The 24,786-nt window shown below is 37.8% G+C and overlaps 1 protein-coding gene across 1 annotated transcript; it reads left to right on the top strand.

Moving 5' to 3' along the window:
• The first annotated feature begins 1,239 nt into the window (after positions 1–1,239).
• On the top strand, positions 1,240–23,512 carry LOC124637319 (NFX1-type zinc finger-containing protein 1-like). The gene is made up of 27 exons (XM_047173680.1): positions 1,240–1,473; positions 4,923–4,954; positions 5,697–5,864; positions 6,009–6,649; positions 6,754–6,985; positions 7,186–7,231; positions 7,988–8,213; positions 8,677–8,850; positions 8,946–10,010; positions 10,329–10,481; positions 10,969–11,122; positions 11,267–11,350; positions 11,782–12,050; positions 12,925–13,071; positions 13,694–13,868; positions 14,130–14,272; positions 14,624–14,778; positions 15,151–15,340; positions 15,918–16,046; positions 16,319–16,441; positions 16,985–17,143; positions 17,859–18,096; positions 18,624–18,786; positions 20,084–20,195; positions 20,410–20,627; positions 21,264–21,547; positions 21,637–23,512. Exons 2-27 carry the CDS (start codon positions 4,936–4,938, stop codon positions 22,377–22,379), a joined length of 6,210 nt encoding a protein of 2,069 aa, XP_047029636.1. The 5' UTR covers positions 1,240–1,473; positions 4,923–4,935; the 3' UTR covers positions 22,380–23,512.
• Positions 23,513–24,786: the final 1,274 nt, after the last annotated feature.

Raw genomic sequence — 24,786 nt, 5'->3', positions numbered from 1 at the left:
TAAATGTACGAACACATTTTAATGTTACGTATTTTTGCAATACAGAAAACGCCAGGGGCCCGATTCTCCTAATTATACTTAAGCGCCATACGATTCACGTTCGACTCGATTCGACTGAGATCCAATCCCGACTCGATTACGATTGAAGCGTATGTGGCATTCCGTTATTTTTGCTTTGAAATAAACATTTTTATCCTTTTCTGTCATTCAATAATGAATCGTTTTGTCTGCAAATGATTTACGATTGCAAAATGATTGTACAGCAAACTACCGTATAGACCAAAATCACCAAAATAGCAGACCAATCGCACACCAATCAAATGTCAATCGAATACGATTGGTCTTTTATTAGTAGCAGAATGCCCGATATGGTTAAAACTGCTATTGCGATCATATTGCGATTCGTTTTCTATTCAATTTTGACATTATTAACTTAGGAGAATCGGGCTCCAGAGAAGAAACTAGGTAGTATCTACCTGGGCCCCGAATCTCCTAAGTTAATAATGTCAAAATCGAATAGAAATCGAATCGCAATATGATCGTAATAGCAGTTTTAACCATATCGGGCATTCTGCTGCTAATAAAAGACCAATCGTATTCGATTGACATTTGATTGGTGTGCGATTGGTCTGCTATTTTGATGATTTTGGTCTATACGGTAGTTTGCTGTACAATCATTTTGCAATCGTAAATCATTTGCAGACAAAATGATTCATTATTGAATGACAGAAAAGGATAAAAACGTTTATTTCAAAGAAAAAATTGCGGAATGCCACATACGCTTCAATCGTAATCGAGTCGGGATTGGATCTCAGTCGAATCGAGTCGAACGTCAATCGAATGGCGCTTAAGTAAAATTAGGAGAATCGGGCCCCTGATGATGATGGATATGAGGACCTAGCCGATTATCGGCAACGGTGGCTGGTCTCATGTTAGGAGATTAGCCAACTGCGCAAGACTTATTATAGACTTATTGCACAAGCTTTTGCGCATACACAAAATCATCAAAATAGCAGACCAATCGCACACCAATCAAATGTCAATCGAATACGATTGGTCTTTTATTAGTAGCAGAATGTCCGATATGGTTAAAACTGCTATTACGATCATATTGCGATTCGATTTCTATTCGATTTTGACATTATTAACTTAGGAGAATCGGGGCCCAGGTGCACTCACTATTCCTTCACTCTCATAGCCCGATGGGACGGCAATCCGACATGACCGGAGAGAGATCAGAGAAAGTTTCTTTGTAGTTAAAAATACATTTTCGGCCATTCGTCATTGGAAAGTAAATAATTGTTTCGCATTCAACTTGTCACATCCCTAAACTGCGCTTTGACTCATGCCTCGGTGGATAAGAGTTTTCCTGTCTTCAACATAATACTGCGGAACGTTGAGTGAATCGGTTCATCACATCAGTTGCCTGCTTCAGACAGACTTCTACATTTTTGAAACGGAATCTTGAAAAGTGTGAGTACCTATTCTCATAGTAAATTATTATTCTTCTAAGCTTATAATATCCCAATGGTGTATTTTTATTGTGTGAACAGTGTACCTACAAAGGCAATAATTACGTGTCATTCATGTGCATCAGGCTCGTTTAAAATGATTTAATCTGAAAATATTAGGTCCTTCTTAGATTTAGCGTCATTTTATTTATTTCTGAAGATTTGTTCTTGCTTTACAATATTTTTAAGCTGGAATTAAAATGATTCAATGATTCAGTCTCTCTTAACTCAACCCTATATATATCTGACTTACAAAATGGCTTTTATTTAATACTAGTTTCCGCCCGCGGCTTCGCCCGCGTAGAGTTCGGTTAAGTTTATCGCGTTTCCAAGAGAATTCTTCAAAAGTCCGGGATAGAAACCATCCTATAATATGTTTTTTCTCAAGGTCAACTCTATCTCTGTACCAAATTTTATTAAAATCAGTTCAGTGGTTTAGACGTGAAAGCGTAACAGACAGACAGAGAGTTACTTTCGCATTTATAATATTAGTAGTGATGAAAATCTAGTATAGGTAGGTACCTAATCTAGTTACTCTGTCTGAGCAGTTAACTAGGTACCTTCTCGTACAAGTGAATATTCTAGAATAACGCTGACTTCTAGGCGTAAGTTGTTCCTTTAGTACCTGCGTTATTGCCGAGAAAATAGTCTTTGTTAGATTATGTAGTTACTCCATTTGAGTACCTATAGGTACTCTATCCACGGAAGCAAGAGCTTAAAGGAAAACAAAGAATGACGCTTTTTCAAGATGGCGGTATAACCCGACCGATGACAAAACGTCACATTTTTGTGTAAAATGTTCGCAGTATCTGTGATTTTGTCATCGGTCGGGTTATACCGCCATCTTGAAAAAGTGTCATTCTTTGTTTACCTTTTAGCTCTTGCTTCCGTGGATAGAGTATAGTCACTTAACTAAAGGTATACCGTTCTTAATATAACTTTTTACATAGATAATTAAGTACGTACCTGCCTACGTATTCAACAAAGAAAGTACCTACTGCATTAAATAATGATTCGTTATTTGTTATCAGTTACTTATTGGACCCATTAACATCGATTTTAGAAATTTATTATTAACTAGCTGATCCCGCGAACTTCGTATCGTTTAAACCTTCCCTGGACCTCTACGAACATTTTAAAACCAAAATAACCCAAATCGGTCCAGCCATTCTCGAGTTTTAGTGAGACTAACGAACATCAATTTATAAGATATAAGATAATTTAAATAAATTTTATTTTTGATATGAGTTTTCAAATAAATTGTCATATCAAGATTATTTATCTTTTGTTAGTTAAGTACCTACTCAAATGCAGTATAGGTTTGCATTATCTATAGTAACGTAATAAAGAGGAAACATTTTTTGTTTGTTTGTCCCCTAAAGGCTCCGGAACTACTTGACCGATTTGAAAAACTCTTTCATTACTGGAAGCTGCGTTATCCCCGAGTAGCATAGTTTATATTTTATTCGAGTTAATTTTTAATGAATAGGAATTATCAGACAGACGCACAGTAGATCGACGCCATACAAGCGTTGGGACATAGGATATTTAAATATCCAAATGTCAATTTTTGAAAAACGAGTTATGCCATCGTATTTGTCTTCTTATTAGCTGTTAAAAATGTTACTAGCATTTTCTGATTGGACTCTTACATCGAGAGCTATAGCGCAAAATGTGATTTAAATGTATGGGAAGTGACTTAAAAACTGATGTATCTCGAGATTCCCTTCGCCTTTCGACTTGATTTTTTTTATGGTAATAAGACATATATTTGGCACATTTTCTTCAAACAAACATGGTGCGATAAATGTGCCCGTTTTAAGATACAAGTATAGACCGATTTTTGCAATATCATCTACATATTTATTTATAAGTTTCACATATTTTATCTCTGAATCTCACTTCAGTGGTGACTCACTGATATGGTCAGGCCATAACTCATTGGTGCACCGATAATATAATCTCTGGAAATAATTATATACTACTAATGAGATAATTTGTTAATTTTTGGTAATTTGTTATTACCGATTAGTGCCAATTTTGGAAACCATATAAATAGGTGCATAAAAAACGACTGCTTTTATTTAATTTAATTTCAGTCAACCATGCGCTTATTTATATGGTTTCCAAAATTGGCACTTATGAGGGTAGGTATGTTAAAAATCGATTCGAGTTCTTATTGTAAACAATAAAAAGGTCTTTTATAAGTAATTAGCTAATTTTCCAAAAAAATAGCTAATCACCTCATTAAAATTTAGGTAATAACAAATTACCAAAAATTAACAAATTACCTCATTAGTAGTATATAATTATTTCCAGAGATTATATTATCGGTGCACCAATGAGTTATGGCCTGACCATATCAGTGAGTCACCACTGAAGTGAGATTCAGAGATAAAATATGTGAAACTTATAAATAAATATGTAGATGATATTGCAAAAATCGGTCTATACTTGTATCTTAAAACGGGCACATTTATCGCACCATGTTTGTTTGAAGAAAATGTGCCAAATATATGTCTTATTACCATATAAAAAAATCAAGTCGAAAGGCGAAGGGAATCTCGAGATACATCAGTTTTTAAGTCACTTCCCATACATTTAAATCACATTTTGCGCTATAGCTCTCGATGTAAGAGTCCAATCAGAAAATGCTAGTAACATTTTTAACAGCTAATAAGAAGACAAATACGATGGCATAACTCGTTTTTCAAAAATTGACATTTGGATATTTAAATATCCTATGTCCCAACGCTTGTATGGCGTCGATCTACTGTGAGACGTCGCGTCGGTGAATTACCTAGGTATTCTATTTCTTTTGTAGGTATCGAACATTGATATCAAAAACTCAATCCAATTGATAAAACCCAATTGATATACAAAGTTTTTGTATATCAATGGTATCGAAGTACTTAAATCCTCAATGACTCAAAATATATAAAGGTACCTTGACCTATCAGTTCATCATCATCATCATCATCAGCCTATCGCAGTCCACTGCTGGACATAGGCCTCTCCAAGTGCACGCCACTGAGATCGATTTTCGGCTACTCGCATCCAGCTCCTGCCAGCCGTTCAGTTAATTTTGGCAAATAAAAGTTCTAACAACACTTATACCAAACCTACATATACACACACACACCCACTGATTATAAACACAGTATTTGTTAGGTTTTATATCCTAGGACATGCCTAGGGCATATCATATACCCTAGGCATGTCACTGTAAGCAGTAAACGAAGTCACTATATCCGACTTTTTTTACAAAGAATTTTAAATATACCTAATAATAATTACTAATTGCGTCACAATAAACGGTTGGTCAATATAGGCGGAGTCATAATACAAACGGATTCTACTGTAATATTATAAACTTGCTATGACAATTATATTTTAAACTGTCTGTTTCAGGTGACGAGCAAAGATGGATGAAGAAGGTCCAGGTAAAAATTAAAATAAAAATTACGTAAAGCCCAGTCTCAACAAATTAAGAATTAAAATAATTCTTGTCGTGAAAACTATGTGTAAGCTATAAAGTAGTGGCGACACATTATATGTACCTATATGTTATTTTTTGTAATAGTTTTTCAGTTCCTAGAAACATTATTGTAGGTAGTAGGCCGGTACAACATAAATAAACAAGGCATGGAATTGAACAAAGGTTTATTCATCAGTACACACTACACAGTATAAAACAAAGTCGCTTTGTCTGTCCCTATGTCCCTTTGTACGCTTAAATCTTCAAAAATACGCAACCGATTTTCATCCGGTTTTGTTAATAGATAGCGTGATTAAAGAGAAAGGTTCATATGCATAGGTAATAACATAGGTACATTAAATGTGGGAAAATTATGTTATCCCGTGCGAAGCCGGGGCGGGTCGCTGTATATCTTAATTTGACGTAATTATTAAACATGTAGGTACCTAATGCGCGTATTACGTCGGATAATACGACTAGGTAGGTATTATTTATATGAAGAACACATCCATTATTACCAAAAACAGAAAGTGGAAGGTGAAAATAGAAGGTGTGAGGGTATTTGGTGTAGACATGTGATGGGCGGGGGCTTCCCCTTGATTTAGGTATTTCCATCCACGGAACACAAATTATAGATTGCCAAACATAATTAACCCGCGCATGTTCGTCATTCTCGATTTAGATCCATACTTAAATATATTTTTCAGGACCATCAAATTGGAGAAACAGACAAGGCAATCGTAGCAGATCCAGAAATGAGAACACTAGACGATTTGCAAACGACGATTATTCTCAACGCAACAGATTTCCACGCACCAATGTGCACATGAATCTACAAAATGAAGACAGACAAATGAGACGCAATGACGGTTTCGGTAGGTACCTATTATTGTCAAGAGATTTGAGTAATCGAAACTTAAATGTAAAAGTGACCTAGTCGAACCACGGGGAATAGTTTTGTTTGGTATATGGTAGGTAATAAAGTATTTTATGTATGGATTAAGAAAAATATTTTTTAGTTCAAGGGTATCGCCGAAATGACGGTATGCCCAATGAAAATAATGACCCGCCCCGAAGATATGACATGAGAGGAGGCAGAGGAAATAATATGAGGGCAGGTCGAGACCAAGACAGGTTTAGATTCATAGGCTTCAAAACACTGGAAGATATAGCAGGAGCGGATGAAAAGGATGTTCTTCAGAAAATAAATGAAAAACGAGAAGGTTTTATGAATCTTTTAAATTCACCAATCGAAAAACGTGATGTTTTTGTGTTACTGGTCGAAATATTAGCAAAAATAACTCAATCTCCTTTTGTGGAACTAAAATCAAAACTGATTTTCGATGTTTGTAATTCCGATTTTTTTAATTTTTTGCGGCTATATTTAACTGATTTGCCTTACGTGGAAAGCAAATCTGCCAATAATTTGTATTGGAGAGATCAAAGTGAATTTTGGAAGAACTTTTTTATATTTTGTGAGGATATCGTCGATACGGCTCCAGCTTTAGCTCTGAAGAAGTGTAGAGTGCTGATAGAAAGCGTGACTAAAACTTGCTTGGAATTTTTACAAGAAAAGCATGGGTTCAATTTGCCCGAATCTCTTGTCTTAAAGTTGGATGAGATTCGCCAGAAGATGACTGCATACACCGATAGATATCAGGTAAGCACAAGTTCCACTGCTTCACAGTGCTAGCAGTATGTAGTGCTAGGCTAGAAGGCACTAGCACGTTATAAATTCGTTTGTAATTTTTATTTTATAATTAGCAGCCGGAAGGAAAACGTATGAGAATAGATAATATGCACGATCCAGAGGTGCAACCCCCAGAGAGCTTTCGTACTCTTAGTCTGGTACCAAACAAGGAAGATTTAATGGGGTGCAAACCGTTCCTGCGACCGAACATTATTGCAGGCGGATATAATGACGTGGAACATTACCTGGACGTGCAATTCAGATTACTCAGGGAAGACTGCTTTGGACCATTCCGGGATGGCTTAAGTGAGTATTATTGTAAATTTAGATAACGATAGATTTTTTCACTGAATTAAATCTACCTCATCATATCAATGACTTTAATAGGTACTTACATTTAAATATTTATATATTCGTTTACGAGTTTTTGAGTTTCAAAAACTTTAATTTTTATGGTAGGTAGGTACATATCAAACGTAATAAATATAAGTTATATTTTTCAACAGATCAATATTTGGGAGATCCTAATAGAAGGAAATACGATCACGTGCGGTAAGTAGACACCACGTTTTCATTAACCGTATCATTACACTGGTCAACAAATTATTATTTTTTTTTTGGTGCAAAGGTGAAATATACAATTTCTTGTAGAATATTTGATACGTAATCGAAGTCCAGAACATGAAGTTGCAGTTGCACGTAGGGATTTAGAGATATACCCCTCCTAAAGTACCAAAAACGCGTTTTTTTATGATATTTGATGTAATTTTTTGGGGACAGCAGAATTTTCTAGTAATTTCTAACTAAAGCATTATATAGTACTACTTTCCCCGCATTAATCCCATTTTAGTATATATTTTTGCAAGTTTTCTTTCTCAATATATACCATTTTAAATGTAAAGTGGAGTTTTTTAATACTAACAGGCCAAATAAAATATAGGGAAGATCGAACTATCGTAGCTGTATACATATTTCACGAAAATTTAAACTCTTAGCGTTCGAAATAAAAATGAATTTCAATCGGGAAGAGTAGTACTATATAATGCTATAGATAGAAACTACAAAACAATTTTGCTGTCCTTCAAAAAAATCGTCAAATATCGTTAAAAAACGCGTTTTTGGTACTTTAGGAGGGGTATATCTCTAAATCCCTACGTGCTAGTGCAACTTTATGTTCTGGACTTCGATTACGTATCAAATAATCTATAAGAAATGATATATTTCACCTTTGCACCAAAAATGCTGTTGACCAGTGTTATTAATAGCCGTCAAAAGCCGGTTTTCACTTTACAATTTCTTCTGTTACAGTATATTTCCTAACGTACGATTTGTATGTCCATATGTGGACAATCTGAAAATCGGAGCCATTGCTCAACTTGATACGAAGAGCAGCAAGAATTTCCAACGCACCAATTGGGCACATAACAAGAGATTCCTATTTGGTTCTTTAGTATTATTTACTAAAGACAATTGTCACTCCTTTATGGCTGCAACGATTCTAGACCGTGATGTGAATCTTCTGTCGAGTGGCAGGGTAAGTGAACCTTTACTTTATCTATGTACTCGAAAGACTATAGCCTGCCCTATGGGCAAAAAAAATAAAATCTATGTACCTATGTATAGTATGCTTAGTCCTTCCTTGTAAAATCCTATAATTTAGGTTTTGTCGATTCAACATCAATTGGAATATAGGTACCTACGTGAAGTAGTTATTATTAGGTACCAACAAGAATGCAAAGCTTTTTTAACTGCTTTTGCGTTCAAATTCTTATAGAAAATAAAAATACAATTTCCGAGATTGGGGCGAATGTCTTTTTGCGCATGTATAACTGAAGCAGGTAGTACCCAGTTTACATAACATAAAAGTCATTCCTAGTGCTTAGTGCACCCACTTCAACTAATATTTTGACCTACCAAAAGATACAATATATACCTAGATAAGAAATGTATGTGAAATAGTTTCATAACTGACACAGTTATAATTATTTTATTTTCAGCTTCCAGTTTCAATAATTGACGCAGATATTGATAATAGTATCTATAACGACGATAAGTATACTATGATAGAAAGTGAAGTTTACTTTGAGCCATACTATCATGTTTTGAAAGCTCTACAAGAGCCTACATTTCCACAACATTTAGCAATGCAGCAGTATATTGTCAAAGTTGATGTGAGTTCCTACAGGCAAAATTTTGCCATTATTTGAGAAGTTAAAGTATTCCTTCAAAGCCTTTGTAACATTACAATATTTTTTCTCTTTCTCAGGCGGCTTCCAAACCTCCCGCTTATTTGACTGCTGAAACAGAATTCGTCATAAAGGATGATAAATTAAAAGACTTACATGCTGAATTATTAGAACTTCAGGTTGATGGTATTTTCGGCTCAGATAGTGACGATGAAAACATGCCTGGTGTTATCATGAATCAAAATCAAATTAAATTCAAAGTTCTACAACCTGAGACGTGGCCCACGAAAGAACAGCTTAAGTTTAACGCAAGCCAGTACGAGGCATACCGGTTAGCGCTCACCCACGAGTTTGCCGTCATACAGGGACCACCGGGCACCGGCAAAACATATATCGGCATTCAAGTAGCCAAAACTTTGTTACATAATGTCAAGTCAGATGGGAATTGCCTCATGCTTGTTATATGCTACACTAATCATGCCCTTGACCAATTCCTTGAAGCTATCTCGCATATCACTAAGTCTATTGTCCGTATCGGGAGTCAATCTCGAAACAAAGCAATGGAAGAATTTAACTTATCAAACTTAAGAAGCAAAGCCCTGAAACGAGATCTACATAGATCTCATATTTTTTTCATGGAACAAAAGGAACTTTTGCGTGAATCTATTATAAATCTTCAAAAAGCTCTAAAGACTCTTGATATCCTTAATTATGGGGTCCTTAGTTCCTTCGCTCTTAGAGAATATGAAGAAGTGCCGGTTATCAATCTTCTCGACATGTATTACAAAGAAAACAGAATGGAGATCGAAGACCCTATGGAACATTGGCTGTTCGAAGCTGCGCTAGAATACAACTCACCATATCGACGAAATTTCGAGGATTGTCTGTTGGATTATGATGTTTCAACCAACAACGAAGATGTTGATGAAAGAAGGGCAGAAATGATTCTAGAAAACGAGAAGGAATCTCACGAAAAAAGATATTTAGAAAGTTTTGTGAAGACGAATGCCTCATTTTTGACGTCTAGCGCTAAGTCTGAAATCCGTACGCTCATTGCATTTTATAAAGAGAGTCGTGAATTCAATGAAAGATATAATTTGCAAAATGCAATAGTAGACTTGGATTCGCGTATAAACTTATTTAATGTGAGTACAGCAGTATACTTACCCACTTAGCCAACTATAATCTTATCAACTATGTAAACTTTTAGCAGCTGTATTGTTTCTGAGTGACCTGACCTACATTTAAAATCAATCAAAATGCGTTTATTCAAACTTGGCTGCAAAACAGCACTTTTCGAACGTCAGAAATTTACAAAAGACAGCCCAAAACGCCCACCCTTCCCCACTTCCTATGTGTTTTTGCTGGGAAGAAGAAGTGGCGCAACCAACTCCCCAGCAACTTAGAGAGTAAGATTAATTCCGATCGCATAACATTCATGTTTGTTATTATATCTGTTTTAGGAAATGGTAAATGTACGTCATCGCGAAGTGCGCTTGCATCTACATAACAGAACAAACTTTTCTGCAATAACTACCCAAAATCGATGGGCACTGTATTTCACGTGGATACGAAACAAAATACCAGAAGTAAAAGAACAAATTGCACACTTGCAGGTTGGTATCTACAGTAAAAGCATGTTAGGTACCTTACAATCACTGACGCTCTTAAAACACTGGTTGAAATAACAATATCAGAAACGTAGATATAGAGAAATACTTTTTTTAATTACTTTATTTCTTCCCTTTATAACGCGTTTTTGTAGCAGGTATTCTTTTCATTTTCGTCATGCCTATTTTTTAAGCACCCATTTCACATCTCTCATCTCCTAAGAGCCATGGTAAGAAAAACAACCCCAAACAGCCTTAGGCACCTACTACAAAAACATAAACATCTGATGAACACTTGTCTAAAAACTGCTGCAAAAAGGACCTTATTTTAACGTCATAATCTGACATTTTTTTTAAGTGTTCAACAGACGTTTAAATGTTTTTGTGGCACGACGGTAAGTGTTTCGGCAAGTCTGAAATTAGCTTAGCTGCGCAGTAGACAGTCGCGCCAGACTAAATCACAAGGCTTAATTGGAATAACCTATCATTCTAGGCGTCAGTAAACCCTTCAATCACAGCGTATGATGAAGCTCGAATGATGATGGATGTACAATTGTTGAAAAATAAACGTGTTAAAGTTCTCGGCATGACGACCTCCGGAGCAGCGAGAATGAGGAAGCTGCTGCAGGCTATTGCACCCAAAATTGGTAAGTCACATAAAACAACTTATTTGATTTGTATCATAAGACACACAGGATCTACTTACCTATAGATTTAAGCAAATCATTGAGGCCACAATAAGTGTAGCTACTTGAAAACGGAAAATTCCTAATTCTTTTTTAATTTTACAGTAATTGTGGAAGAAGCAGCAGAAGTTTTGGAGCAGCACATAATAACTTCACTTACGCAGGACTGCCAACATTTTATACTCATTGGTACGTAATCTTATGCTGTAGCCGAAAATTTTGGCGCGCGGGTCTATATTGATGTAACATTAATCTGGTACATAGGTAGAAAACAATTTCATCTTCATAAAAGAAGAATTCATTTTTAAGTTTATTTATATATGTATACATCATATTGGTACCAAACAGCTCTCCAGTGCTAAAGATCACTGAGATTATCCGTGGTCGGACGAATGTAACAACAGACAGACATAAATAATAGTTTACTTTGTAACCAAGCTATTGTCAGTCACGCCCCCCCCCCCGCACCCACTCACCCCCGCGTGGACCGTGGGAGTGTCCTGAACGAGCTTTCTTTATGCAGGATTTAACTGTACCTAGTTAGGGATTATAAGGTGGTCCGTTTTTAATACCTACTTAGTTCAGGGGTTCGAAGGTCAAAATGGTTGTAATTTCTGCAGGTGATCATCTGCAACTCCGGCCATCGGCGGCTCACATAAAGCTAGCTAAGCAATACAACATCGAGGTGTCGTTGTTCGAGCGAATGATCACGAACGGCATGCACAGCCGACGCCTCAACGTGCAACATCGCATGAGGCCGGAGATAGCTGCACTCATCTCTCCACACATTTACTCGGACTTGGAAAACCATCCATCAGTTGAAGAGTACCCAGTCGTACCTGGCGTCGAAAAAAGTGTTTACTTCTTTACCCACGACTATAAGGAAGAGGTTAGTCTTACTGATATTATAAATGTGAAAGTAAGTTTCTTACTTTCTTTGCTTGACAGTCTTTAAATGAAAGGTTACAGGTATCTACTCCACCGTGAGAAAGGACAATAGGCTGTTTTAAACACGCTTTTATGAGGTCTTCCTACATAATATGTAGCTGTGTAGGTATAAGAATCTAAGGTAATTTGATTAACCTTCTTCCAAGGATAATGACTTTTATAAAACAAAATTTTGTTATTAGGGTTGTAGCGTCACGAAAATTGGCAGCTGTACAGTCGAACTGGGGCTCGAATCTCGATTCTACTAATTTTACATAATTACCTAGTGACTTACATTCACATCCTACTGGGATTCAATCACGACTCAATTACGATTGAAGCGTACCTATGTGGCATACCGCTATTTTTTCTTTTAAATAAACGTTTTTATCCTTTTCTGCATGTGATTCAATAATGAATCATATTATCTGCAAATGATTATTCCAATACGATCGTAGAGCAAACCGTATAGATAGACCAAATGGCAGACTAATCGCAAACCAATGAAGTTTCATTGGAATACGATTGGTCTTATACTTATAAGTAGCAGAATGCCCGTTAAGGTTAAAACTGTTAACGCGATAAAAAAATTATTCAACTGACATTATTAACTAAGCAGAATCGAGCCCCTGATCTGTTGAGCGAGCCGGAATATATGAACTGGAACTTCTTAGAAAAGTCTTGTAGTGAACTTTTACCATTTTTACGTGCATTTATAAAAGCGTGTTTTCTATTGTTTTTTTTACTTTTAATTTATTTTTCTGGGTGCGGGAAGTAGTTGTCTCATGTTGAAACGCTGGGAACAGCTAGTATAGGTACATTTGTTTTTATTTCAGAACTTACACGATAGCAATAGTCGAGCTAATTTCAAGGAAGCTGATATGACGCTAGCGTTAGCAAATTACCTGATGCAGCAGGGGTACGTGGCAGATGACATCACAATCCTTGCCGCATATTCCGGCCAAATGTTTTACATGAGGAAAGTACGTATGTGATTGATTAACGTCAAAATATAATAATAACAAATAAATGTGCATTTAGAAAAACTGAATTGTAAATTCAGTTTTTCTAAATGCACATTGCAAAAACTGAATTGTAAATTCAGTTTTAAAATCTGACTAGTAGTAGTCAAATTACTTATGCAATTTTCGTGCTGGCCAAACACAGGCCATTGCGCTAAGATGATCACAGTATAGTTATCGGCACGGATATTGAGCTCTCGGCGGAAGAGTGGGGGTCGCTTTGCGCACTGTACACATAAGGCAATAAACCAATAAATCGCTTCTGCGCAGGTGAAGGTCAGGGCTCAATATCCGTGCCGATAACAAATAACTTATGCAATTTTCGTGCTGGCCAAACACAGCCCATTGCGCTAAGATGATCACAGTATAGTTATCGGCACGGATATTGAGCTCTCAGCGGAAGAGTGGGGGTCGCTTTGCGCACTGTACACATAAGGCAATAAACCAATAAATCGCTTCTGCGCAGGTGAAGATCAGGGCTCAATATCCGTGCCGATAACTATAAAATACTTAAATAATCTGAAAATGGCTCTTATTATTCTAACCATGGAATTATAATTCAATATGGTTAAATGGTTCTCAGGAACGCCAAAATTATGCAAGTTTAGCGCACGTGAAAATTACGGTGGTTGATAACTACCAAGGCGAAGAATCGAAGATAATCCTTTTGTCTCTTGTGCGGAACAATTCAGAAAATAGTATTGGATTTCTTGGCACAGAAAACAGAATTTGTGTTGCACTGTCCCGAGCAAAACAAGGTTTGTAAAGTATCACCTTTAGTTTTCTTAACGTCAGTTGCACAAAGCTCCATTAAAGTTAAAGCTTCTTTAAATCTATTGCTGACTCTTTCTTTGTCAACAAGATAAAAAGTGTCAGCAATAGATTTAATGAAGCTTTTTTAGGTAATCATTAGCATTAAGTAGATATATATTTCTTCCGACTGAGTTGGAAGGAGGGTAATTATTATTAGGTGTATATTAATCTTGTGTATTACTTACTAACTGTTTTATAATTTGTAGGATTTTACATTTTTGGCAACATTGATATGTTGAAAACCAAATCAGAACTTTGGAGAAAAATAGCAACAACGTTGGAAAGTAACGGCAGCTTAGGATCGAAGTTGATATTAAAATGTCAAAATCACCCTGATCAAATAACAGAGGTTTGTATGATCTGTATTAGGTTCGTTTACCTACTTTTATAGGTATACATATTTTCCTTGAAAGAATGAGCAAACTACGCTAGACAAATGATGGTGCACAAGGGTACCTACTCTCTATTTCCTCACTTTCATAGTCTGATGGGACGGTAATCCGACACGACTTGAGAGATATGAGGCGCAGGACCGATATTACTCTCCGAGTCGGCCGTCTTGTAGGATACATTTTCGAAAATATGTGCATAGAATAATACACTTTATCTCTCGTTAGTTAGAATCCTACGAAATATTATAATTTTCCTAGGAAAATAAACTTGCGGTTCTTATTTTTTTTTTGTGTGACATGGGTTACAGATATCGACACCGGAGGATTTCAGCAAGTTGCCACCAGAGGGAGGGTGTTTCGAGAGATGTAACTACCAGTACCACTGTGGCCATAAGTGTCAACTTTACTGCCATGGATACGATCGTGAACACATCAAAACTAAATGCACTATGAACTGTGAAAGGTACATTTTAGAAAAGCCTTTTATCAAGTACCTTTTATCGTTAGAAAGCTTGCTCTTGGTTTATTTTATACTTACCTACTATCTATTTCCCTATAACATTGACTTCTACTAAATCATGTGATAAAAATAGATCTTAAGGATCAATCTGAGTTATCTTTCAACTAAGCCAACACTCGAGCATCTACTCGTAAATTAACTAAGATGTGGAGTTCTCTCCTATATCTATGGACCGCTGAAAAAAGGGGTTCGACATAAAAAGATAATCCATTTTTTTGTCAACTTTTTTCATAAAACGTTTATTTTGGATTTGTACAACTTTTTGTTATAAAGGTATCCAATTTTAAGGAACAGTCAAAACCTTTTTTGTTTCAGAGTGATTTGTGAGCTGGGCCACGTGTGCCCACTTAAGTGCCGCGATGATTGCGAACCTTGCAAAGTGTACGTATTGAAGAAGCTGCCTTGTGGCCACGATATGAACGTGTTCTGCCATCGCGAACCAGATGACCCAAAGAACCAGTGTCTTACCCAAGTTGAAGTTACCCTTCCTAATTGCGGACATAAGGTAGGTCAACATCATCACCATTAGCTTTTTTGTCGTCCCACGGCTGGGCACAGGCCTCTCACACAGAGAAGGATTGAGAATTACCTAATCATCGCGCTTGTTGAATGCGCGTTGATTTCAGATTTATAAGTCCAAGTTTCTTCGAGATGTTTTCCTTTACCTTTAATCAGCCATCGGTATCCAAGATATACTTAGAAAGTACTTACAAATAAGGCTTCGGTACCTACTTGCCTGACCTGGAATCGAACCCTGTGCACTCATACTTGAGATTTCGGTTCTTTAGCCTCTAGTAGGCCACCACGACTTGAGGTAGCAAACGGTTCTTATTATGGCTTTACATACGTTTTTCTCAGCGAAACTAGATATTGCTACGCCGTAGCAGCTACGGGTGCTACGGCCTCTAGTACGATGGTCTATCTTGGCGAGTCTGATGTTTGAAACGGTTGACTGCATAAATGATAATCTTTTCTGATCCAAAAAACCCACTGACACTTTATTCAGAGTCGCCACTAAGCCACTTCAATTTTTAGTATCGACATTGTATCAATCGTTAATACTCCATTTTATTATTTTACAGGCCAAGAAAGATTGTTACAGGGATATTAACAAAGTGAAATGTCCAGAGGACTGCGTGTTTCGTTTGGACGAGTGCGGTCATGTTTGTGTTCGCAAATGCCACGTGACTGACGACCCTAACCATGAAAAAGTGAGCTACCTATGTTCTTTTGTGACATTTTAATATTATATTAAGCAGTTATCGAGTCCCTGCGCCGAAATTATTTTTAGGTATTAGTGGGTCCGTATGGGCGAGGGCGTGTGCTCGAAAGTTATCTGCGACTTCTGCGGGCCGCCATTGAAATCTTAATCATTCTTGCCGAAAACTGTATCCAGCTGCATGCGGTTAGCCTGGAAACTTGAAGCAATAAGGCTTGCTGGAAGAAAGATGTTAGAATATAATGAGAGTTGCGTTTATTTCAGTACATATGTACGAAGCCATGCGCTCGCGCGCGGGCGGGCTGCACGGCCGAGCTGATCGGCGACCGCGGAGACCATCAGTGCAGGAAGAGGTGCTGCGACAAGTGCGACGACTGCCACGTGCAGGTGCGCTCCTCAAACAGCTTACCCAATATGCTATCTATCTGTTGTTTCGCATATCTCTTCTTCTTCGCGTTTATCCCGTCTTTTGACGGGGTCCGCTTTCCGTATTTCTTCTTCCATTTCGCTCTATCCAGGACATGTTCCTTTTCGCGTACCAAAGATAGAAAAACAATACTTGTAATGGGCTAATGTCAAATTCCATCTATAGTAGGCAAATCAACAGATATATAAAATATTAGAAACGGCTGTTGCCCGATTACTCGAAATATTACATCGGACAAACCCGATTGCTATGAAAATTAGGCTTTTTGAGATTACCTAACTTAAAGCGGTTATAACCATGCCCGAACAAGGGCAGCAAGCGCTGATTTGAAACCCCGCTTATTGCTAAATATTTATTCAATTCTGTGTATGAATTGTATTGGCAAGTGAAAATTAATTTTAACCGACTTCAAAAAAAAAATGAGAATGTTTATTCGCGATTATCTCACGGTTGGCTGAAGCTATTTGGATGTGGTTTTCAGAAGAGTATTTGTCTGTGTGTAGGTTGATAAGAAACGGTCGACATGTAAGCACGTGCAGCGCGTAGCGTGTTGCGAGAACATTGACGAGATTCCTTGTCAGAAGAAATGCGCACGCATCATGACATGTGGACATCACTGCAAGAAGAAGTGTTCTGAAAAGTGCGGGGACTGTAAACAAATGGTAAGTATGTTACTTAACAACAACTCGAACATATGTATTTTGAAACAGTTGTCACAGATTTCAAAATAGTTGCGACTCATATCTTATCTTAAAGATTTAATTTAAATCTCACAATTACGTCTCTCTCTTAACTAGTTCTATTATGGTAACTAAGTACTAGGTTCACTAAAATCAAATAATACCAAGTGAAATAATGAAAACAAATCATCATCACTAAATTCATAACTTTCTCCGATAAACATAATACACAAATACTCCGTGTGAGAGGAGGCCTGGGGCTCGATTCTCCTAATTTTGCTTAAGCAACATACGATTCACATTCGACTGCGATCCAATCCCGACTTGATTACGATTGAAGCGTACCAATGTGGCATTCCGCTATTTTTTCTTTGAAATAAACGTTTTATCCTTTTCTGTCATTCAATAATGAATCATTTTGTCTGCAAATGATTTACGATTGCAATATGATTGTAGAGCAAACTACCGTATAGACCAAAATCACCAAAATAGCAGACCAATCGCAAACCAATCGAATGTCGTTGAATTACGATTGGTCTTATATTAATAGCAGAATGCCCGATATGGTTAAAACTGCTATTGCGATCATATTTCGATTCGATTTCTATACAATTCAATTTTGACATTATTAACATAGGCGAATCGGGCCCCTGTGCCCAGTAGTGTGGACAAAAAAAAACTATAATCCTATTTTCAGGTGACGAAAGTAATACCGGAGTGTAAGCATGAGGTGAAGGTGCAGTGCATGCAGGCCGCGACGCGCGACCTGTGCACGGCTCCGTGCGCGCGCACGCTCTCGTGCGGGCACGCGTGCCGCGCTCGCTGCGCCGCGGCCTGCGACGCCGCCGCCTGCACGCAGCCCGCGCGCGCCGTGCCCTCGCCCTGCGGACACAGCGTCACGCTGCCGTGCAACCTCGCCGCCGCATACGATAAAGGTAACTTACCTTTTCATTTCCGACTTACGCGAATATGAGACCCTTCTTCTTCTTCCTCCTGCCCTGCAATATATTATGTCTTCCACTTCAATTTTTCCCTGTCACTCGTCATACTGACACTCACTCCCTTCTAATTCATGCCATCTTTCAGACAATCTATCTATCTTTTCTAAGGTCTACCTCTTCCTCTCCCTCCGTCTACATTCATACTGTGCACCATCTTGGCACACACTTTGTTGCATGCGTATCAGCTCTCCTCGTTACATTCCCAAACCATGACAACCTTGTACTTCTCTGTAACTGGCGCGAATATTACACAATAAGACTACTTTTATGGAAACGATAGAAAAATAATTGTCTCACGTATATCTGCGCTCCGACATACAACGGGTTAAGGACGAAAACAAACAATAACGGTCCTTGTCCCCCGAACTCCCGCATTTTGGCGCGCTACTTTCCTAGGAGATATTCCATCATGACGTTTCCGCTAGTCAGTTTGATCTCCATGGTGGTTGGTGGTATCGCAGGGCTGGTGGACGGGGCGGGCGTGGCGGCGCAGTGCCGCGCGGCGTGCGGCGCCGAGCTGTCGTGCGGGCACGCGTGCGGCGGCAGCTGCGCGCGCTGCCAGCACGGCCGCCTGCACGCGCCCTGCACGCAAGTCTGCAACCAGAACAACATCTGCGGACACCAGTATGCATCATTCGTTAAGGAAACACGCTTACGTGTCGTGTCATATCGGTTTCATACATTTCATATGGTAAGAGAGTATAGAGTCTGTTGTCGCAACACGTGTACTTAATGCATGGAACCGATGGCTTCTGGCGCGTTACGACATGACACGTAAGTGTGTTTCTGCCTTTATTTATTCGTTATCAACCTTTTTGTCGTTCCACTGCCGGGAACGGGCCTCCTCTCGCACAGACAAGGATTGAGTGTTCATCACCACGCTTGCTCAACTCACGTTGGTGATTTCAGACTTTATTGGTGTGCGATTGACACTTGATTGGTGTGCGATTGGTCTGCTATTTTGGTGATTTTAGTCTATACGGTAGTTTGCTGTACAATCATTTTGCAATCGTAAATCATTTGCAGACAAAATGATTCATTATTGAATGACAGAAAAGGATAAAAACGTTTATTTCAACGAAAAATAGCGGAATGCCACATACCTACGCTTCAATCGTAATCGAGTCGGGATCGGATCTCAGTCGAATGTGAATCGTATGTCGCTTAAGTAAAATTAGGAGAATCGGGCCCCAGGTTTCCTCGAAATGTTTTCCTTCACCTTTAATCAGTCACTGGGGCGTCTAAGATATATTTAGAAGTTACCTACAAACTTAGAAAAGTTGTTTGGTTAAGTACTTTCGTGGGGCCTGATTCTGCTAAGTTAATTATGTCAACATTTAATAATTTAAATAGCGGGCATGCCGGGCATTCTATACTACTAATATAAGACCAATCGTATTCCATTGACATCTCATTGTTTGGTATTGGCTATCTGTCATTTGGTCTATACGGTAGTTTTCTTTCTTTACAATCATATTGCAATCGTAAACCATTTTCAGACAATATCATTCATGTTGAATCACAGAAAATTATAAAAACGTTTTCACATACGCTACAATCGTAACTGAATCTTGATTGGATCTCAGTCGGATGTGAATCGTATGTCGCGTATGTAAAATTAGTAGAATCGAGCCCCTGACTGCCCCTGTAATGAAACTTTTATTTTTCAGAAGTTGGTTCTTTATCCACTAGACTAGACTTGTTCTATTTTACTATTCATACTTATATTGATAAGTACCTATGCCAATTGTGGTTTCAATAAATGCTGTCGGTATTAAAAAAACCTTTCAAGCCGTACCTAGAAATAATTAATGGAACCTTGAAAAGGCGAAATCGATAAAAATAAGCACAATTCTTTTACGTCTACTAAAACAGCCAGCTTATAAGCTAATGCAATTAATTAAGGACGTATACTTAATAGGTGTCAAGAGCCATGTAATCAAATCTGCCCGCCATGCAAGATGTTGTGCGAAGTAAAATGTCCACATTCGCACTGCAAGAAATTCTGCGGTGAACCGTGCATGCCGTGTCAGGTGAGGATTTTCTATTATTTACAGCTATCTACCTATTGATTATTTATTTATTTTGTAATTAAAAGTCCTATCCCTCCCCAAACCACCTAAAACACCACAAACCCTTCCACAATACCTTCCCAATCCAAAACCAGTCAGGAGAAAGACGCAGATATACCATCAGTGTTACCCTTTCTCCACAATGTCAATATTAATAAAAAAAAAAAAAAACCAGGAGAAATGCTATCGCCGGTGCCCACACGGCGCTTGCTCGCGGCGCTGCGGCGAGCCGTGCGACCGCGCGCCGTGCGACGAGCGCTGCCCGCGCCGCCTGCCCTGCGGACACATGTGTCGCGGCCTCTGCGGCGAGCCCTGCCCGCCCGTCTGCAACGTCTGCCGCCCCGACGACTTCCCCACCGACTTCCTCGGCGACGAGTACACCGATGACGACAAGTCAGTCGCATCTTCTACATTCTGTTACAGCCTTATTATCGTCCCACTGCTGGGCACTGGCCTTCTCTCACACGGAGAAGGATTGAGCCTTAATCAACACGCTTGCTCAATGCGGGTTGGTGATTTCAGACTTTATAGTTCATGTTTCCTCAAGATGTTTTCCTTCATTCTTTTAGTCCTAGATAGCCCATTTATTGGGGAAGTCTATACTTGAGTACAAGAATTAGTTCACAGGGATTATGAGTGGAACCTCGTGAAACAGCTGATATATAAAATATTATATTTATTCAAAAATAAACATCATCTGCCAAATCCAGTGTTGGATTCAGCTTCCAGCCTGGAAGCAGCTAAGTTCCTACCAGTGACATGGAGCGACTGCTTACCTGACCTACTCAACCTAGTTAACCGGGCAAGCCGATACCTCTTGGTAAGACTGGTTCTCAGATGTTCAATCAAACGACAGCTGGGACAAATAATGTATCTAAAAAAAGCGTGGCTGCAAAATGGACCTTATTTCAACGTCATAATCTGGCATTTTTTTAAACAAGTCTAAAACAGACGTTTAAAGTTCTTGTGGTAAGACGGTTAACGTTTTATGAACACACCCCATACGTTTACTTTTTTATCTTATTTCAGATTTATTTTACTTCAAGATTGTGGTCATGTTCTTGAGCTGGATAACATGGACACCTTAATGTTGGGTGACCAAGAGAACATAAAAATACGGACTTGTCCATTTTGTCGTAAAGCTATTATTAATACTGCAAGATATAAGGATGTTGTTAACAAAATGTTCAAGAATGATATAAATCCTATTAAGGTACGAGTTTACGGCACAAACCGCCAAATAGGCGAAAAAATCAAGCAGTTACGCGGAAATGTAGCAGTGTTCTCCGAAAAATATGATGTTATCTTGAAGGGTATGTAATAGTAATAGTATTTAATTGTTTTTCGTTTGTTTCTCTACAAGACCCAATACTTATGAAATATTTTTATTTTTATTTTTTAGGATATCCAGAATTGAAGACGACGTTTGCAAATTTTGTAAACCTTGTTATAACACAAAATAAAGTTTCACTTCTGCATTTGGAAATGGAGTGTGTATACCTCAATATTTTTGAAATGATCGTAGAATGTTGGCAAAAATATAAAAACAACAATGTTATAACTCTAAAACAAGAATTACAGAAGAATATTAAATTACTTCTCGAAGTGCTCAAGATCAAGCCAAAATCCAGAATTCCTATTAAGATAAGCCAACAACTACAAAAAGATATTGGAAATGAGATAAAGCGTTTGAATGTTATCGTGCAATTTTCTAAACTTCTTCATGCTGCAGAACAAATTAAAGGCGAACCAAAAGTGACACAGCATGTAGAGGCTGCGAAGGCGATCGTGTTCTCCCTGTCTGTATTTAACGAAGATGAGGCTTTAAAGTCTCTCAAAGAATTGCAAACGGCTATAAAATCAAGTGGCCCTATCTCTAAATATGAGCGTCAATTAATAGTGCAAGCTATAGGTTTGAAAGCTGGGCACTGGTACAAATGTCCTAACGGTCATTTCTACTGTATTGGCGAGTGCGGCGGCGCCATGCAGGAGAGCGTGTGTCCCGACTGCGGCGCGCGCATCGGCGGCCGCAGCCACACGCTGCTCTCCGGCAACGCGCATGCGCCAGAAATGGACGGATCTAGATTTGCTGCGTGGTCGGAGCAAAACAATATGGCTAATTTCAATGTTGACGATATATTATAATCAGTTAATTTAAGTGCTTTAAGAGCTTCATTCACATCACACTAAGATCAGGTCGCGTTCTTTGCAAGTCAGCAATTTTTGACATTACTTGGCACGATCGTCACGTGATTAGTGTCGTTATTTTGAGACTACACCTAGGGTTATGTGGATGTGTAGTGCTACCAACATCACTATAGTTTCGACACGTGCTCAACGTGAGTTTTTTTATGGTGGGTGTCCATTATGTTGTTTTATTATTTTTAATAATTCATACACTGGGTAATAATTATTCTAGTTTGACCAACATTATCTTTATATCAAAATTATGCAATTTATTAATATTTAATTAGTCAAAAATGCAAAGCTTTCGTATTTTATATTTTCTCTTTAATATTATGTAAGTACCTATATTTAGACGACTGTATCTTTAATGACTGTATCTGAAACTTCTACTTCAGCCTCGCTAAGAAAGGTATGTCGGATATATTGACAAGACACATGCATATGCTGCGTTACATAGGTAGGTACCTAGGTACCTACTATCAATTAATGGCATGCATGACCCACCTTAGGCATATTTTCGTATAGGCAGTCGTCAAATAAAAAAAGGGTTGAAATTTATTGTTTTGAAAATTCAACAGACTTTTCGACAGTGGGTCATACATACCTACATGTCATTGGTCGATAGTACATAAAAAGTAGATTTGTGAGACTGCAATGTAAAGTTACGTTTTGAAAGCGACTGCTGCCGATTGCACGTGCTGTTCCAAAACCATTTTATATCAAAAGATACAAACCATCAAACCAATAGTGCAGTTGCAGTCGACAGCTCGCATCCAAAACGTAGATTAGTTAGACCGCCCCGCGCGGCCAATTCGACCATGGGTAGTCATTGTAGTGTGAGTTCGAAGATGTGAATTTGAGGCCTGATAAATTCAATGTCGATTAAAAATTGGAATCATTATCACATTGATCACTGAGAGAAACAGTTTCAATTTCTATATCTATATCATTCAATCGCACGACTGTCATGTTTTTTAAAATAAGTTTTAAGTTTTGCTGGACTTTATTATACCTAAATATAAAAAATATATTATAAATAATTGTGATTTGTTGTTCAAGTAATAATCAATAAAATGTTTTATTGCATTAGAGGTGTTATTTGTTTTTATTAAACACACAACTGAAATGAAAAGAATACCTAATCATTATTTGATAACAATGAAGGTTAGGAGTTCCTGTGAATTGGAATTATCTGAGTAAACCCTTACTTTGAGTGGGCTTGTATTTTAAACGGATGCAGATAACTGTGAGAGTTTAGATTAAATATAATTCGCCGTACAAACGGCTACACGCGCTCAGCGTCGCATTATAACTCTGTGGCAAAAATATCCATAAAATATCTATACATATAATAAATCTGTAAAAAAACTGTGTCTGTACATTGAATATATTAAAAAAATAATAATTGGGTGGGGTTTAGAAAAAGCAATGGAGCACAAATCCAAAAAAAAAATTCTGTCTGTATGTCTGTATGTCTGTTTGTTTGTACACGCTAATCTTCGGAACTACTGGACGGATTTCAATGATTTTTTCTTTGTTGTATCAGTATTAAGCCTGGTCAACATATAGGCTATAATGTATCTTCGAAACTTGAAGACCTGATGCAGAACACCAACAGACTAACAAAACTATAAGAGATACAAAAATGATGCCATGGCAAAAATTGTTTCATGTGATGAGCATTTTCAGCTGAGATAATAAATTTTAAGATCTGGAACACCTGATGTGGAACCCCAAGAGCCCAGCTTCTCTGTACCATATACAGGTATGACGTTTTAGCAAAAATTGTTCAATTTGATAAGCACTTTCTATTGACTTATACAAATTGAAGATCTAAAACACCTGATGTGGAACTCCAGGGGCCCAGCTAGACTATAGCATATAGAGGTGTGACGTTTTAGCAAAAGTTGTTCAATCTGATAAGCACTCTGTTGACTTATAAAAATTGAAGATGTAAAACACCTGATGTGGAACTCCAGGGGCCCAGCTAGCCTATAACATATAAAGATATGACGTTTTTGCAAAAGTGGTTCAATCTAATAAGCACTCTCTATTGACGTATAAACATCGAAGATCTGGAACACCTGATGTGGAACTTTAAGAGCAATACTACACTTGAAATGTATAGAAACGAATGTTATGAAATAGGTGTGGTGAATCAAAAAAGTAATTAGTCCGTCTTTTAGATAACCCTAAAATAATGGACACGCATTTTTTATTTTCTCCTTCTCACAAACAAATAATAACGAAGATATAACACGCTTGAATTTTGTGTTAAGTCACTGCTAAGTACAAATTTTACATACCTAGACGTTTCGTCACGAGCCCTCACTCTCCGAATTTGTTGTGTTATATCTCATTATTA

This window comes from Helicoverpa zea, chromosome 16, assembly GCF_022581195.2.
Source record: "Helicoverpa zea isolate HzStark_Cry1AcR chromosome 16, ilHelZeax1.1, whole genome shotgun sequence".
Classification (NCBI taxonomy): Eukaryota; Metazoa; Arthropoda; class Insecta; order Lepidoptera; family Noctuidae; genus Helicoverpa; species Helicoverpa zea.
The sequence above is the reverse complement of the archived record's forward strand: the minus strand, read 5'-3'. Positions and strand labels throughout refer to the sequence as shown.

Bases quoted from the DNA above. Each gene is read 5' to 3' on its own strand.
- LOC124637319 (XM_047173680.1), top strand. The intron at 18,097-18,623 runs GTAACTTACCTT...GTGGTATCGCAG, and splicing joins CGCCGCCGCATACGATAAAG to GGCTGGTGGACGGGGCGGGC. The intron at 18,787-20,083 runs GTATGCATCATT...TATACTTAATAG, and splicing joins AACAACATCTGCGGACACCA to GTGTCAAGAGCCATGTAATC.